The 13,337-nt window shown below is 38.6% G+C and overlaps 1 protein-coding gene across 4 annotated transcripts in view; it reads right to left on the minus strand.

Annotated features, from left to right (window-relative positions):
- Positions 1-12,815, minus strand: part of slc12a7b (solute carrier family 12 member 7b) — a 148,623-nt gene extending 135,808 nt beyond the window's left edge. For 2 of the 4 annotated variants that reach the window (XM_062021517.1, XM_062021516.1), the window contains exon 1: positions 12,477-12,814. In XM_062021517.1, the coding sequence (XP_061877501.1) occupies positions 12,477-12,672 (196 nt within the window). In that variant the 5' untranslated portion in view covers positions 12,673-12,814. Of the gene's footprint in view, positions 1-12,476 lie in introns of all 4 variants that reach the window. The other 2 variants (XM_062021515.1, XM_062021518.1) reach the window with 2 other exon arrangements.
- Between the last annotated feature and the right edge of the window lie 522 nt (positions 12,816-13,337).

The following is a 13,337-nucleotide window of genomic DNA, read 5'->3' on the forward strand; positions in this document are numbered from 1 at the left end:
TAAATTAGAAGCCTTTGTAACCCATTTTGAAATGGTTCTATTATCATTTTTATACCAAATAATACATGATGATGTACATCGTTATGGCAGGAAGCTGCCATATATATAGCAATATAGAATTAAGGCCGCCATATGGCACATCCTTAATGTACTTAATTTCAAAATAGACTGCAGCTTCTTCTTTTTGCTACAATAACTCCATCTTAGTAAAAGCTGACATTAGTGTGTGCAACATGTGATGCAACTGAAATGATGGGGACAACACTTGCAATGTTTGTATGTTTGTAGATTGTTTTGTTCAAAAGCATTTTTAAGCAATACATTTTTTGGTCAACAAAACAGAACCAACCATCAAGAAAATTATCTTAATGATAGTTTCAAAATCTTCAAGAAGTTAAGACTGTTGAGAAACGCTCACCACTATATTCAATTCTTGCCATTTCCTCTAAACCTCTGCATCCTCTTTACAACCCTTGTTAGCTAATGTCCCCACAGACCTTCTTTTGCAACGCTCATCATGAGGACAAACAATTTTCCACTGTTAATTAACTGACATTAGTCACGCAATCTTGTTTACTATGGCTCTCAGCAACCCAGGTAGAAACACTACATATGACCATAGTGTTTAGAGAAAACAAAATTCAAAGTGACTTGATTTTATAGGAAAGACACATACACTCATATGGTTGTTAGATGATGCAACTTGGTTTTGTCCAAGATGTGTCACTTGCCAGCATCAACCTGATCATTGTTGCTCAGTAAGGAAAGCAGCTCGTTGCTGTCCAAAAAGTTGCGAGAAGTTGCTAAATGATGCCATGGTTTAATGTGCATGATTGGTTATTTCCTGTGTGAATACCACCACTATAGCTTTGCAAACACATTCTCTGGTTTTGTATCAACCTTTGCATTAAAAGTGACTTTTGTAACACACTGATCAGTTCCAGCCCCCATTACACTCACCATCGCCATATGCCAATAATGCTGCCACTAAGGACTAATCTTTTAAGGAAATACTTGAACAGTAAACTAATCCAAATGACTAATTTTAAAAAGTCAATTATTTTGTTTACTCTAATAAAACATTTAACCAAAAGCAGACAGGCACGCAGCTTTGTTAACACTTGCATATTTTTAGATATAAACAATTACAATATAATCAATTCAAAACAGGTTACAGGTTACAAAAGCTCCTCTATTGGCTGCTGACGGATGAGGTAACAACCCCAAAAGGGACAAGCGGTATATAAAATGGATGGAGGGATGGATTAAAGGGGCCCTATCATGTCATATCTTTTCTTACCTATTGGTACCTGCTGTTGTGCATTTAGGACCTGCATAAGACCTGAAAATTTGAAATCAAAGCGTGGAGACATTGCAGAGATATTTATAAAACAATCTTGCCTTTCTTCCTACTTCTGCCAAACCAGCTGTTTGGAATGCGCACAATTGGTGTTGTCACAAAATGGGGACACAATCCAGCGGATTATCCATACATGGTATACATTCGGGCTGTGAAACTTTGGGCACCAAACGATTCGATTCAGAATAGTCTCTCTATTCAAAACGATTCTCGAATCAAAATCTATACTTTTTTAATAAAATTGGGTGTCAGTTGTATGATTAACTAGATTCCTCCATAAAATAAATAAACATTTCTGATGTATTTCTATATTCCATCCATCCATTTTCTACCGCTTGTCCCGTTCGGGGTCGCAAGGGTGCTGGAGACTATCTCAGCTGCATTCTTAAAAGAAACGGTTAAATAATTTAATGAAATGTTTCCCAAACATGTATTAATGTCAAATACAAATAAGTAAGTCTGTACAGCAAATATGGGCATCTACATCAACAATATGATTTGCCTGAGAGGCAAGACAGGACAGATTGGAAAAAAAAAATTTTTTAAATAAAAAACTTTTTTTTTTAATAGATTTTCGATTTTTTAAATCGATGTAGACTCGTTACAAAGAAGAATCGCGATTAATCTAAAAAAATTCTTTTTTTTTTACACCCATATTATAAATGTATCCAAACTGCCTTGCTCGCCTCCGCCATATTTATTCTACGTAGCAGCACGACAACATGCCCAAGATGAAACCCGAAGAACAAAAATGCTCTGTTATAGGTTTTAAACTCCTACTGTTGTACTCGTCTGAATCATATTATACTTAATTGTTCTAAATTATCTCAATCTACAACTATAGATTCTATATAATTAATTGATTATTTGAAAATTAGAGAATTGACTGAAAGCATTTTGTAGTTTTCTATATTTCATTTTGCAATTAATGCTAACACAAAGGTTAAGCAGCACATTACATATGCTGGCATATCATTTGAATTGATGATAGCTGGTTTGATTTTTATGGCACTAATGTCATCATATGAGCATAAATTAATGTACAATATTTAGCAGTTTTCCTGTTTGAATGTTTTTCCCTTAATGTATCCCAAATGAACCGTGACCATAAAACCGTGATACATTCTGAACCTTAATTATTACAGAACAATAATAGAGAATTAGAGTCATCGTCCATACTTCATTTTTCCTGCTGTCCTTACAATTGTTCCCTGCATTGTGTTGTATTATTTTATGAAGGGTTTTTATTAAATCTAAAACAATTCAAGTGCAATTAGATCCTAACTTCGCGAGGATATCACAAAAAGTTGTAACAAGTTGGGGCGGATTTTACATCCACGTTGTGAACACAGCAGTTAACACTAAAGTTCGACCATGAATGAATACACACTTAGCTATGTTATCCTATCATCATCAGCCGTTGTCAGTCCACTGCTGGACGAAAGCCTCAGCATGTTTCTGCCATAGTGAACAATCTCTCTTGGCGTACTCTTCATGCTGGTTATTAGCCTACACCTTCCACGCTGGCTTGGTGCGGGTTGGAAGGGGTATTTTATATCAGAGATCCTTCTCCTAGACTAATTGCCTTACTGGGCTGTTGAACTTAGTCTGTCCTGTTGGTTGTCCGCACCCCAATTACCCAGGGACCCGCTCAGCTTTATGGCGCTGACCGCCCGCCAGTCACAAGAGAAGGTGCAAACGGTTCTTTGTGTGCATTTTATAGACGTTAGTTGGGACTCACTAACCCCACACACAACCTCCCATCTCATGCCTGGATGTAGTTTAACGTCATACCCAGGATGTTATCCTAAATACACTTTAATTTAGCATACAGGAAGTTGCAGCACAACCTGTTGCTATGGAGATCTTTGTATGCAGGATGAACAGAAGCAGAGCAGCCACACCCTTCAATTTAAACCAAGGGAGAATCCCTTTGAAAACACACACACAGATGGACGTAGCATAGCAACACATAACTAACATGCTAGCACTTCATTTTATCTATTAATAGCTGCTTTGATTGATGTTTGCTGCAAAAAGTTGCCCTTTGGTAATAATAATATACATTTCAAGCGATGTTACCAAATTAATATGTTTTGCAAGGTTACTACACTACACGAGGTAACCTACAGCAATGTCTCAAATAAATTACCACTATCGGTTAGTGCTGTGTGATATTACGATATATATCGTAGTACGACATGTCTATTGGAGGTGGGAATCTTTGGGCACCTCATGATTTAGGGGCTATGCGATTCGATTATAAAACGATCATTTATACATATATAATTATTATATTGCATATTTTTATTATATTGTTAATATACCATATATTATTATATATTATAAATGTATTACATTTAAATGACCCATAACGTAAATGACCGCCATAACCACAACACCGGGGGGAGTTCCACAAACCACGTTAAACCCAGATTCCGATCTAACAAAGGTCTTAACTCATTCTCCTTCTATGCCACATCAATATGGAATGAACTCCCAACGGGTGTAAAAGAAAGTGCATCTCCATCCTCCTTCAAAACTGCACTAAAACAACATCTCCAGGCAACTTCAACCCTTAACTAACACCCTCTCCCCTCCCCATTCCACCTCCCTGTATTGTAAGTAACCAAATGTAAATAATAAAATGTATTTCTAATGTATATACTTGTTCTTATGCTATCTGAACTCATTATGTTCTCTGCTCGCTGTACATATCCTACCAAGTCAGACCTACACTGTTTCAATGCCCATTTCTCTGATGATGCAATTGTTGATGACTGAAGTGCTGTTATCAACCAAACCCTCCTCATCCCACCCCCCGAATTGTAAATAATTAAATGTATATACTCTGATGATTAACTTGTGTGATGACTGTATTATGATGATAGTATATATTTGTACCATGAATTGATTTACGTGGACCCCGACTTAAACAAGTTGAAAAACTTATTCGGGTGTTACCATTTAGTGGTCAATTGTACGGAATATGTACTGAACTGTGCAATCTACTAATAAAAGTTTCAGTCAATCAATCAAAAAGCTGTATGCGTGTACGTGTTGACGAGACAGTGTAAATGGCCACCGTAAACACCAATCATTTTACTTACAAAAACTTAGTAATTGTGAAAAATATAGACCGTTTTAACATAAATGAGTTCTGTGAAACATCCATACATCCATACACATACAGGGTTTCCCGCTCAGCTCGCTCGCAGTCCTTGAGGTGAAGGCTAATTAGCTTTTAGCGTAATGTTAGCTCACTGTGCGGTGTGTGTGCGTGCGCGTGTGTGTGTGTGTGTGTGTGTGTGCCCCACATGAAACGGACAGCAAAGCCCTGTCTGTTAGTTGTTAACTGTAGGTCAATAATGCTTGTCTTTCTCTCCTTTTTCTGTGTTGATTGAGCTGTGTTGAAGCAGCAAAAAACAACATTATGTTAAATGAAGAGTTTCCTGAAGCTGTCTCTGATAGTTGATATAATAATGTAACTGCATCATAAAGCCTACATGAACTCCATGGTGTTCAGGGATGAATAGTCTCTCCTATTGCTATTGTACTACTTTTTCAGCTATAGTTACATTAATCATTAATAATGTAGCAGCCTAGTTTTGAATGGCTGGGTCCCTGCTATCACATGTTGATAAAAAATATAACATTTACATAAAAGCAATCAACTACAGGCTTCCCAAATGCTGTAATATATTAAGCATGGTGAGTTGAGCATATGTCAGCATGTGGCTCCACTTTTAGCTCTTTTTTTCAAACGCTTATTGCAAACGCTTACTTACAGTAAGTCATTCATTTGACTTAGTAAGTCATTGTTTTGTCATTATTTTGAATTAGTAAGTCATTATTTTGTCATTCTGATTTGGTAAATTACTAAGTCAAAATATTGACTTACTAAATCATAATAATGACATACTTAGTATCTCAGGTAACTAGGACTGTTTTGTGTTTTGTTTTTACTTTACGGAAAAAATATTGAGATATATATCGTATATCGCCATTCAGCAACTGGATGTTATTTTAAAATGCTAAATACTTGTATTCCTTATAAGATATTGTTATTTGGTTATTATTTTTTAATAAACATGTGTTTAATGTAATCAGAGTCTGTAGTCTATTGCCCCCCTAGGCTGTGGTGGCAGCGATGAGGTGGAGACGTGATGGCGACAGGCCGAGTCACACACACACGCACACGCACACACACACCTTCTAGTGACATATTGGTGGTTACTTTGCTGTAAACCTAATTTAACATAATTGAAGTACTCTGTTTTACATTCAGTGTTTCCCACATATTTTTTGTAAGAACCACAATTAATAAATATATTTCAGTGAATACGCATTCCTCCCACCTCCAAAGACATGCACCTGGGGATAGGTTGATTGGCAACACTAAATTGGCCCTAGTGTGTGAATGTGAGTGTGAATGTTGTCTGTCTATCTGTGTTGGCCCTGCGATGAGGTGGCGACTTGTCCAGGGTGTACCCCGTCTTCCGCCCGATTGTAGCTGAGATAGGCTCCAGCGCCCCCCGCGACCCCGAAGGGAATAAGCGGTAGAAAATGGATGGATGGATGGAATAACTTATTGTTCAAATCTGTATATAAATATGTACATAAAGTGTTGTAATTATATTGTAAAATGGATGGATGATGGATGGATGGACGCTTAAAACAAAACTGTTATTAATTAGTCAGTATACATTTTTTGAGCCTTTTTAGAGAAAATCATATTGTAGTAAATTATGCAAATTACTCGATGTCATGGTGACCACGCCCATAGCCACGCCCATAGTCATGCCCCCACCGCCACAGGTATCTTGGCAGTTTATGGGAAACACTGCCATTAATCGACATCAAATTGACATAGATGTTTTAATTAGTGTGATAAATAACCACAAGAGGCTGAGGTTTTTGGGGGTTTTTCTCCGCCGTCACCAGCGTTTGAGTTACACACATGTTCGCCAATCAGAATTGTTGAGCCACGCATATTTTTGTCTCTCGCTTCAAACAGGGAAAAATATGTCTCACTCGGTGCATCGCTCTCAGCACTTTTATTTCACAGTAAAATTAACTGAACACAGTGAACCCTCTTTTCAGTCATTCTCAATAATTGTCCTAGGGTGCCAGGTTTAAACACACGAGAAGAATGTTCAGACAGCCTCCCTACTCGTGACCTGCCAGTTAGAAGTGCAGCAAAGTAATAAAAATTAGGAGAAAAAAAATATCATGACAAAGCCAATTGTCCCGTTGCGGTAATATTTCAGCTTGAAATGGGATGGGCAATATATGCCCATCAACGCGTACGAACGAGCGAGAATGCTGTGATCTTGTGATGGCGATAGACAAAAAAGATAATGTCCGACCTCATTTTTCCTTCAAACTCTGAAAAAAATGCACTTTAACTAAGCACTAAGTAACTTTCCAACCTTCATAAAATATTTTCATAACTTTTGGGATGATACATGGACAAACAACTAGTTGAATGACACCTCTGTCATGGTCTGAGGGGGGTCTGTATAACTTTGCATGGTAGCAATAAATAGCCACCAGCATGATAGTTCCACACTACTTCCTTCAAAAAAACTCTCCCGCCAGTCTTTCTTTGCTTCAGTCCTGCATCAATCTTGGTAGTAGTGTCATGTTCATAGCGCAGTCCAAGATCATTTCCTAATGGTGTCTCCTATTTAACATCGGCATAGCCATTAGAGACATAATATGTGTGCCAATATTACAGCGGACATGATGTCCATTTAAAGCTATATGCGCTAGTCCTCATGGGAAATGCGGTCTTCTTCTGGGAAAACACTACCGCTTTGGTCCACTGGTGCCGCCTAAATCAACCAAAACTGAAAGTTCTTAAGTAGGGCATTAAAATATTCAATATTTATTTAAATACATTTTTTGCTTAAAGAAATTAGTCAGTTTTATTTTTTGTGTTGATTGGCAACACTAAATTGGCCCTAGTGTGTGAATGTGAGTGTGAATGTTGTCTGTCTATCTGTGTTGGCCCTGCGATGAGGTGGCGACTTGTCCAGGGTGTACCCCGCCTCCCGCCCGGATGCAGTTGAGTTAGGCTCCAGCGCCCCCCGCGACCCCAAAGGGAATAAGCGGTAGAAAATGGATGGATGGATGTTGTTTTGTTTAGGATAAGTCATTTACCTTCCAATTACAGTACAATAGTTAACAATTTTACAGTAATGAGAAATACAAGTTTACATCCTTTTAAATGGTTACTTGCATTATCATATATAATGAGCAGATTACATTATAAACACTGTGTAGTTTTATCGGTTATTTCTTTAGTTTAAGAGCACGATGTAGACAAAAGCTGTCTGCTTTAAGCAAACAATTTTTTACAGTAAATTATTGTATGTCGTTCTAATGTGTGGCACCTTGAGACAAGAATATGTTGACTGACAGTCTAAATCAGGGGTGTCAAACTCAAATACAGAGTGGGCCAAAATTTTAAACTGAACAAAGCCGCGGTCAAGGTTGAACAAATTAACCTTTTAATAGGGACCCAAACAAGTTTTGCATTGAATATTGAACAAGCAAGGCTTATATAACTTTATAGTGACATGCAAAATCGAGTTTCAAATAATAATAATAATAATTAAAAAATATCAATGGCATATCAAATACAATTTAAATAAAAATGTTATGCCTCTTTTCTATTTGCAGCCTTCTGAGGTAAATATCAACATTAACTTTTTCCACAGGCTAATAAATTAGAAAATAAAATAACAATGAACAAACCAACCATTCAGGACTTTAAACGGCTCAGTTTGCAACACACTGATCTAATCTGATGTGCCCAAGCCAGATACCCGCCATCTTTTCTTGGATGCTAGTTCATTAATGTCGGGGCTCAGGCTTTGAGCTGAGGCAACCTTCATTATCGAACGAAGTTGTTCATCAGTCATTATATCTCATAGCCCACCTGGACCACAGTCTTGGGGGCGTGCTTTTAAGGCACTGCGTTTATCGTCCTCCACGAGTTGTCGTCACGTCCGCTTTTCATCCGTTCCAACAACATGCCAGCCCAGTCACAGGATATGAGCGACATCAGCACACCCACACACGTAAATGCAAGGCATACTTTGCCAACAGCGATACAGTTTACACTGACGGTGCCCATATAAATAAATTTAACATGTTAGAAATATGCGCCACCTTGTGAACCCACACCAAACAAGAATGACAAACACATTTTGGGAGAACATCCGCACAGTAACACAACATAAACACAACAAAACAAATAGGGCTGCATGGGATTCTGGGTATTTGTTTTGTTGTGCTTATGTTGTGTTACTGTGCGGATGTTCACCCGAAATGTGTTTGTCATTCTTGTTTGGTGTGGATTCACAGTGTGGCGTATATTTCTAACAATGTTAAAGTTTTTTTTATGCTGGCACCCTCAGTGTAACTTGTATCGCTGAAGATCAAGTATGCCTTGCATTCACTTTTGTGTGCGTGCCAAAGCCGCACATATTAAGTAAATGGGCCAGCAATCGTTAGACTCGACTAAAAGGGGATGAGAAAAGGGGATGAGAAATTTCTCGGGAGGGGCACTAAAATTTGGGAGTCTCCCGGGAGGTAAGGCAAGTATGAGAATTAGCGGTGTACCGCGGCTCCGCTGTATATAATCGGCGGGCCAGCTCTAGTGTTAATTTGATATCACCTCACGGGCCAAATGAAATTACACGGCGGGCCAAATTTGGCCCGCGGGCCAGAGTTTGACACCAATGGTCTAAATGGTAAATGGGTTGTACTTATATAGCGCTTTTTTTTAAAGGGACTCAAAGCGCTTTGACACTATTTCCACATTCACCCATTCACACACACACACATTCACACACTGATGGCGGGCACTGCCATGCACGGCGCTAACCAGGCCCAGGTCTAAATGTAACAGGTCTTCCTTCACTCGTTTTAAGCCTTTTCATGTATGGAATATCCATCCATTTTCTACCGCTTGTCCCTTTTGGGGTCGCGGGGTGTATATAATATAAAAATCGCTAATTGAATTGCAATTGCAATTTTGGAGAGAAAAATAGCAATTTTTTATTAATTTTTTCTCAAAATCCTGCAAATAAGTTGTTTTTTTGTAATTTTTTTATGACTAAGTCGTAAACTGTAGTAGCAACAAGTCAGTGACGTGCGGTGAACTAAACACCAGGTGAGGCATAGATACTTTTGGAGTTTTGTTTTTTTTTCATATTTTTTTTTAACTTAGATTCATATGTGTAGCTCTAATCATTGTTGATTTAGGTTGCACATTAGAGTAACAGGAAAAATAAGGGAGTAATTAGCTTTCATACAAATGTTATCATAATGATATTATGATATGATAAATGGGTCCAAAAAGTTTTTGATAAGGTTGTTATTAAATACTTTTTGGTCCCATTTGCTTTTAACAAAAAAAATCAAGTATTGTGAGTGTATCTTACCTTTCTGTATTTGTATCTGAAGCAGCAATAGCTATCCTCCATGAAAACGTACTTTGATTGATCACATTCATTTTGTCTATAAATCCAGTTTAGAGAAGTATTTAATCTTGGATACAGTATATAATCCTCCATATTGGCAGACACATTAATTTAATGAAATTTCAGTCCAAGCAATAAAACTATATATTTGCATCTGACAAAAAACACCCACAAACGCTGGCTTACTCTAATAAAAATGCCATGTTTGTTATAAATACAGTTAAAAAAATAAATAAATAAAAAAGGCTGGCTTCCGATGTGTCTGCTAGCTTGAGCGCCCCCACTTCTCCCAGTGTGGCGAGTCAGAGTACTGCTGAGGCATTGAACTGCAAGTTCACAATATATTGCCCCCTACCTTGAGGCAGAGGTACTTGCTGCCTCATGGCCTGCCTCTCCCCTCGCACGCACACGCTCAATACGCTTTGTGTGTAGCCGTGGAAGCACCACCTGTGGCTGCCTCACTTCTCGTCTGCCGCGTTATTTTGATCGGGAAACACGGAATTTCCGCGATTCTGACCATGACAATTATCAAAATATACAGGACACACACCAAAATCACATAGAAAGCATATACCAAAATATAAATATTCAAACTTATTTTCTTTTATTATTTCGTTTTTGAATATCTCATGGTTAAGCCACCTGGTGGCAAGGCGAGACATTGCCTCGCTTGCCTCCCCTCACAGTAAGGCTGAAACGACGCGTCGACATAGTCGACGTCATCGGTTACGTAAATACGTCGACGCCGTTTTTGTGCGTCGACGCGTCGCATATTTTCGTCACACTACCGTCATGGCGAAGCGCAAAGCAGACGATCAAAGCAGACGATGCGAGCGAGGGGGAAAAATCACGCCAAAAGTCGTCAAAAGTGTGGAAGTATTTCAATACACAGCCTAATAATGTTGTTGTATGCACACTGTGTCGAGCGGAAATGGCCCATCATAGCAGCACAACGGCTATGAACGAACATTTGAAAAGAAAACCATCAACCATCAACTAGTCAATCGTCCGCGTGAGCATACGTTGTCATCATTACACAAAAACATGAATGTGTCATTTGTATCTGCTAGGGGTGTAACGGTACGTGTTTTGTATTGAACCGTTTCGGTACGGGGCTTTCGGTTCGGTACGGGGGTGTACCGAACAAGTTTCTAAGCTAAAGCTAACTTTAGCTGCTAAAGTCTTAACAAGCTGCTTCGCTCCTTCTGCCTCTGTCTCAGCACGCAGCATTGTCCCACCCACACAACCATCTGATTGGTACACACGAAGCATTATCAGCCAATCAGCAGTGCGTATTCAGAGCGTTACCAGCCAATCAGCAGTGTGTATTCAGAGCGCATGTAGTCAGCGCTTCAGCATCGAGCAGATAGGTGTTTAGCAGGTGAGCATCAGGCAGCGGACTCTCCCCAAATGATAATAAACACCTCCCAGTCAACTACTAGTAACATCACTATGAGCCCGTTGACCTTCTAGAAACTTAAACTGCAGCTCAGCTCACTCGCAGTCCTGGCTTGAGGTGAAGGCTAATTACCTCTCAGTTCCAGCCACATCGACCCCTTCTGAGCGCCTATTTTCAGCTGCTGGGAATATTGTAAACAAGAAAAGAACCAGAGCATGTAGACATGCTAACCTTTCTTCATTACAACTGTTAGTCACTCACTGGAATGAGTAGAATTGGTTATTGTGTACTGTGTTGGACTGGATGTTTATTTTGCACATTTTAAAAGCAATACTTAATGTTTACAGTGCTCCAGAATATTTAGATTGGCATTTTTTTGTATTGGATGTTTATCTTTATTTTTGCACATTTTAGCAAATAAGCAATACTTTCACTTTTGTTGAAATGTTTACACTGTTGTTACAGAATATTTCGTTTTACACTTTTTTGTATTGGATGTTTATCTTTATTTTTGCACATTTTAAAGCAAAATAAGCAATATTTTTTTTGAAATGCTTATACTATTGCAGAATATTAAGATTTGCACTGGATGTTGACTTTTATATTTGCACATTAAAAAGCAAATAAGCTACTTTTAATTTTGTTAAAGGTTAAAAGTTTTAAATGTTTACATTGTTACAGAATATTTAGTCATGTTGTTGTCAATGTTGACAGAGTGGCCATACTTCTTTTTTTTTGTAAATAAAAGCCATGCCTTTTGAAAAAACTGGCCTACATTTATTTTTTCATCTTCATTTTGAATAAAAAAATAATCGGTAAAAGGAAAAATAATCTATAGATTAATCGAAAAAAAAAATCATCTATAGATTAACCGATTAATCGAAAAAAAGAATATATAGATTAATCGATAGAAAAATAATCGTTAGCTGCAGCCTTACCTCACAGCATGTCACTGCAACAAGTAGTACAAATGTGCGCATACGATTTGCAAAAGCAGCGCATGCGCAAACGAATCGGGCAGTTTAGTCAATCGGGCAGTGACAGTAGCGTCCATCACTTTGGCCGTTTTGAGTGCTTACATCAGGGTACTGCATTTTCGCCCCTTCTTCACTGAAAATGTTAGGTGTAAGTGCGGAATTGCGCCAAAACTAAAAGATAAACAGAGCAAGTGACGTGTAATCCTCGGGTGTATAGGAGAGATAAGAAGAAGCTGCTGATTTACCGTACTTGTTGGGCTCCCTGTTGTAATCCAGGATGGGCACCGCGGGGTTGGGGTCCTGCGGCTGGGACACCGGGTCCTCCTCCAGCTGGCCGCTGGTGAGTTGTGTCCGTGGATCCAAAACCGAGTCTGGGTGAGCCCCTTCGTCGGCGACCCTTCCTCCCCCGTCAACCGGGACTACCACAAACCTGTCACCCATGTGTGTCCCCTGTCCTGCCGCCTTGTCTTGGACCCGAAATGGGGGCAAGGAATCCCGTCTCGCTAACGAGTGTGTTCGTCGGTGGCAACAGGCGAACACACCGGACAACTTAATATTACTCTCTGGGTCATCCCACCATTGATTGCAGCACGCATGTGCCCGCCCTCCAGCAACGCTCATTGGACAAGAGAACCGAGAAGCCCTGTCAATCATACACTAAACTTTATCATCCGCCCCGATGAAGTTTACATGAAATTTTAGATTACTAAATAGTAATCTACCTCCTTATTCAAATCAATTTAAAACAATTATTTATTTCCCATTAATTTATATCAGTACAAAATGTGCATCTATCTAAATTCAAGTGTGATTAAAGATGTGTAAAAATCGTTTCACAAAACAAAGTGAAAAAATGAAATTAAAATCCCTCATCAATATTAGGTAACAACAGGGAAAGTATTTCCAGACATTTTTTTTTTAACTATTTTAAGATCGTTGAATGTTTTTGCGTGTTTGCTTTGAGTTTGTAAGCAGAAAAAAAAAGAAGACAACATTTTTAGGCTGAACAAATAAACCAACAGGCTTTATTTGTGACAAAACTGTTAAATAAATAAATACAATTGATTTATAGAACAATCAGATGGAATGATTTCCTTGTCTTGCAT

This window comes from Entelurus aequoreus, linkage group LG15, assembly GCF_033978785.1.
Source record: "Entelurus aequoreus isolate RoL-2023_Sb linkage group LG15, RoL_Eaeq_v1.1, whole genome shotgun sequence".
Taxonomy (NCBI): domain Eukaryota; kingdom Metazoa; phylum Chordata; class Actinopteri; order Syngnathiformes; family Syngnathidae; genus Entelurus; species Entelurus aequoreus.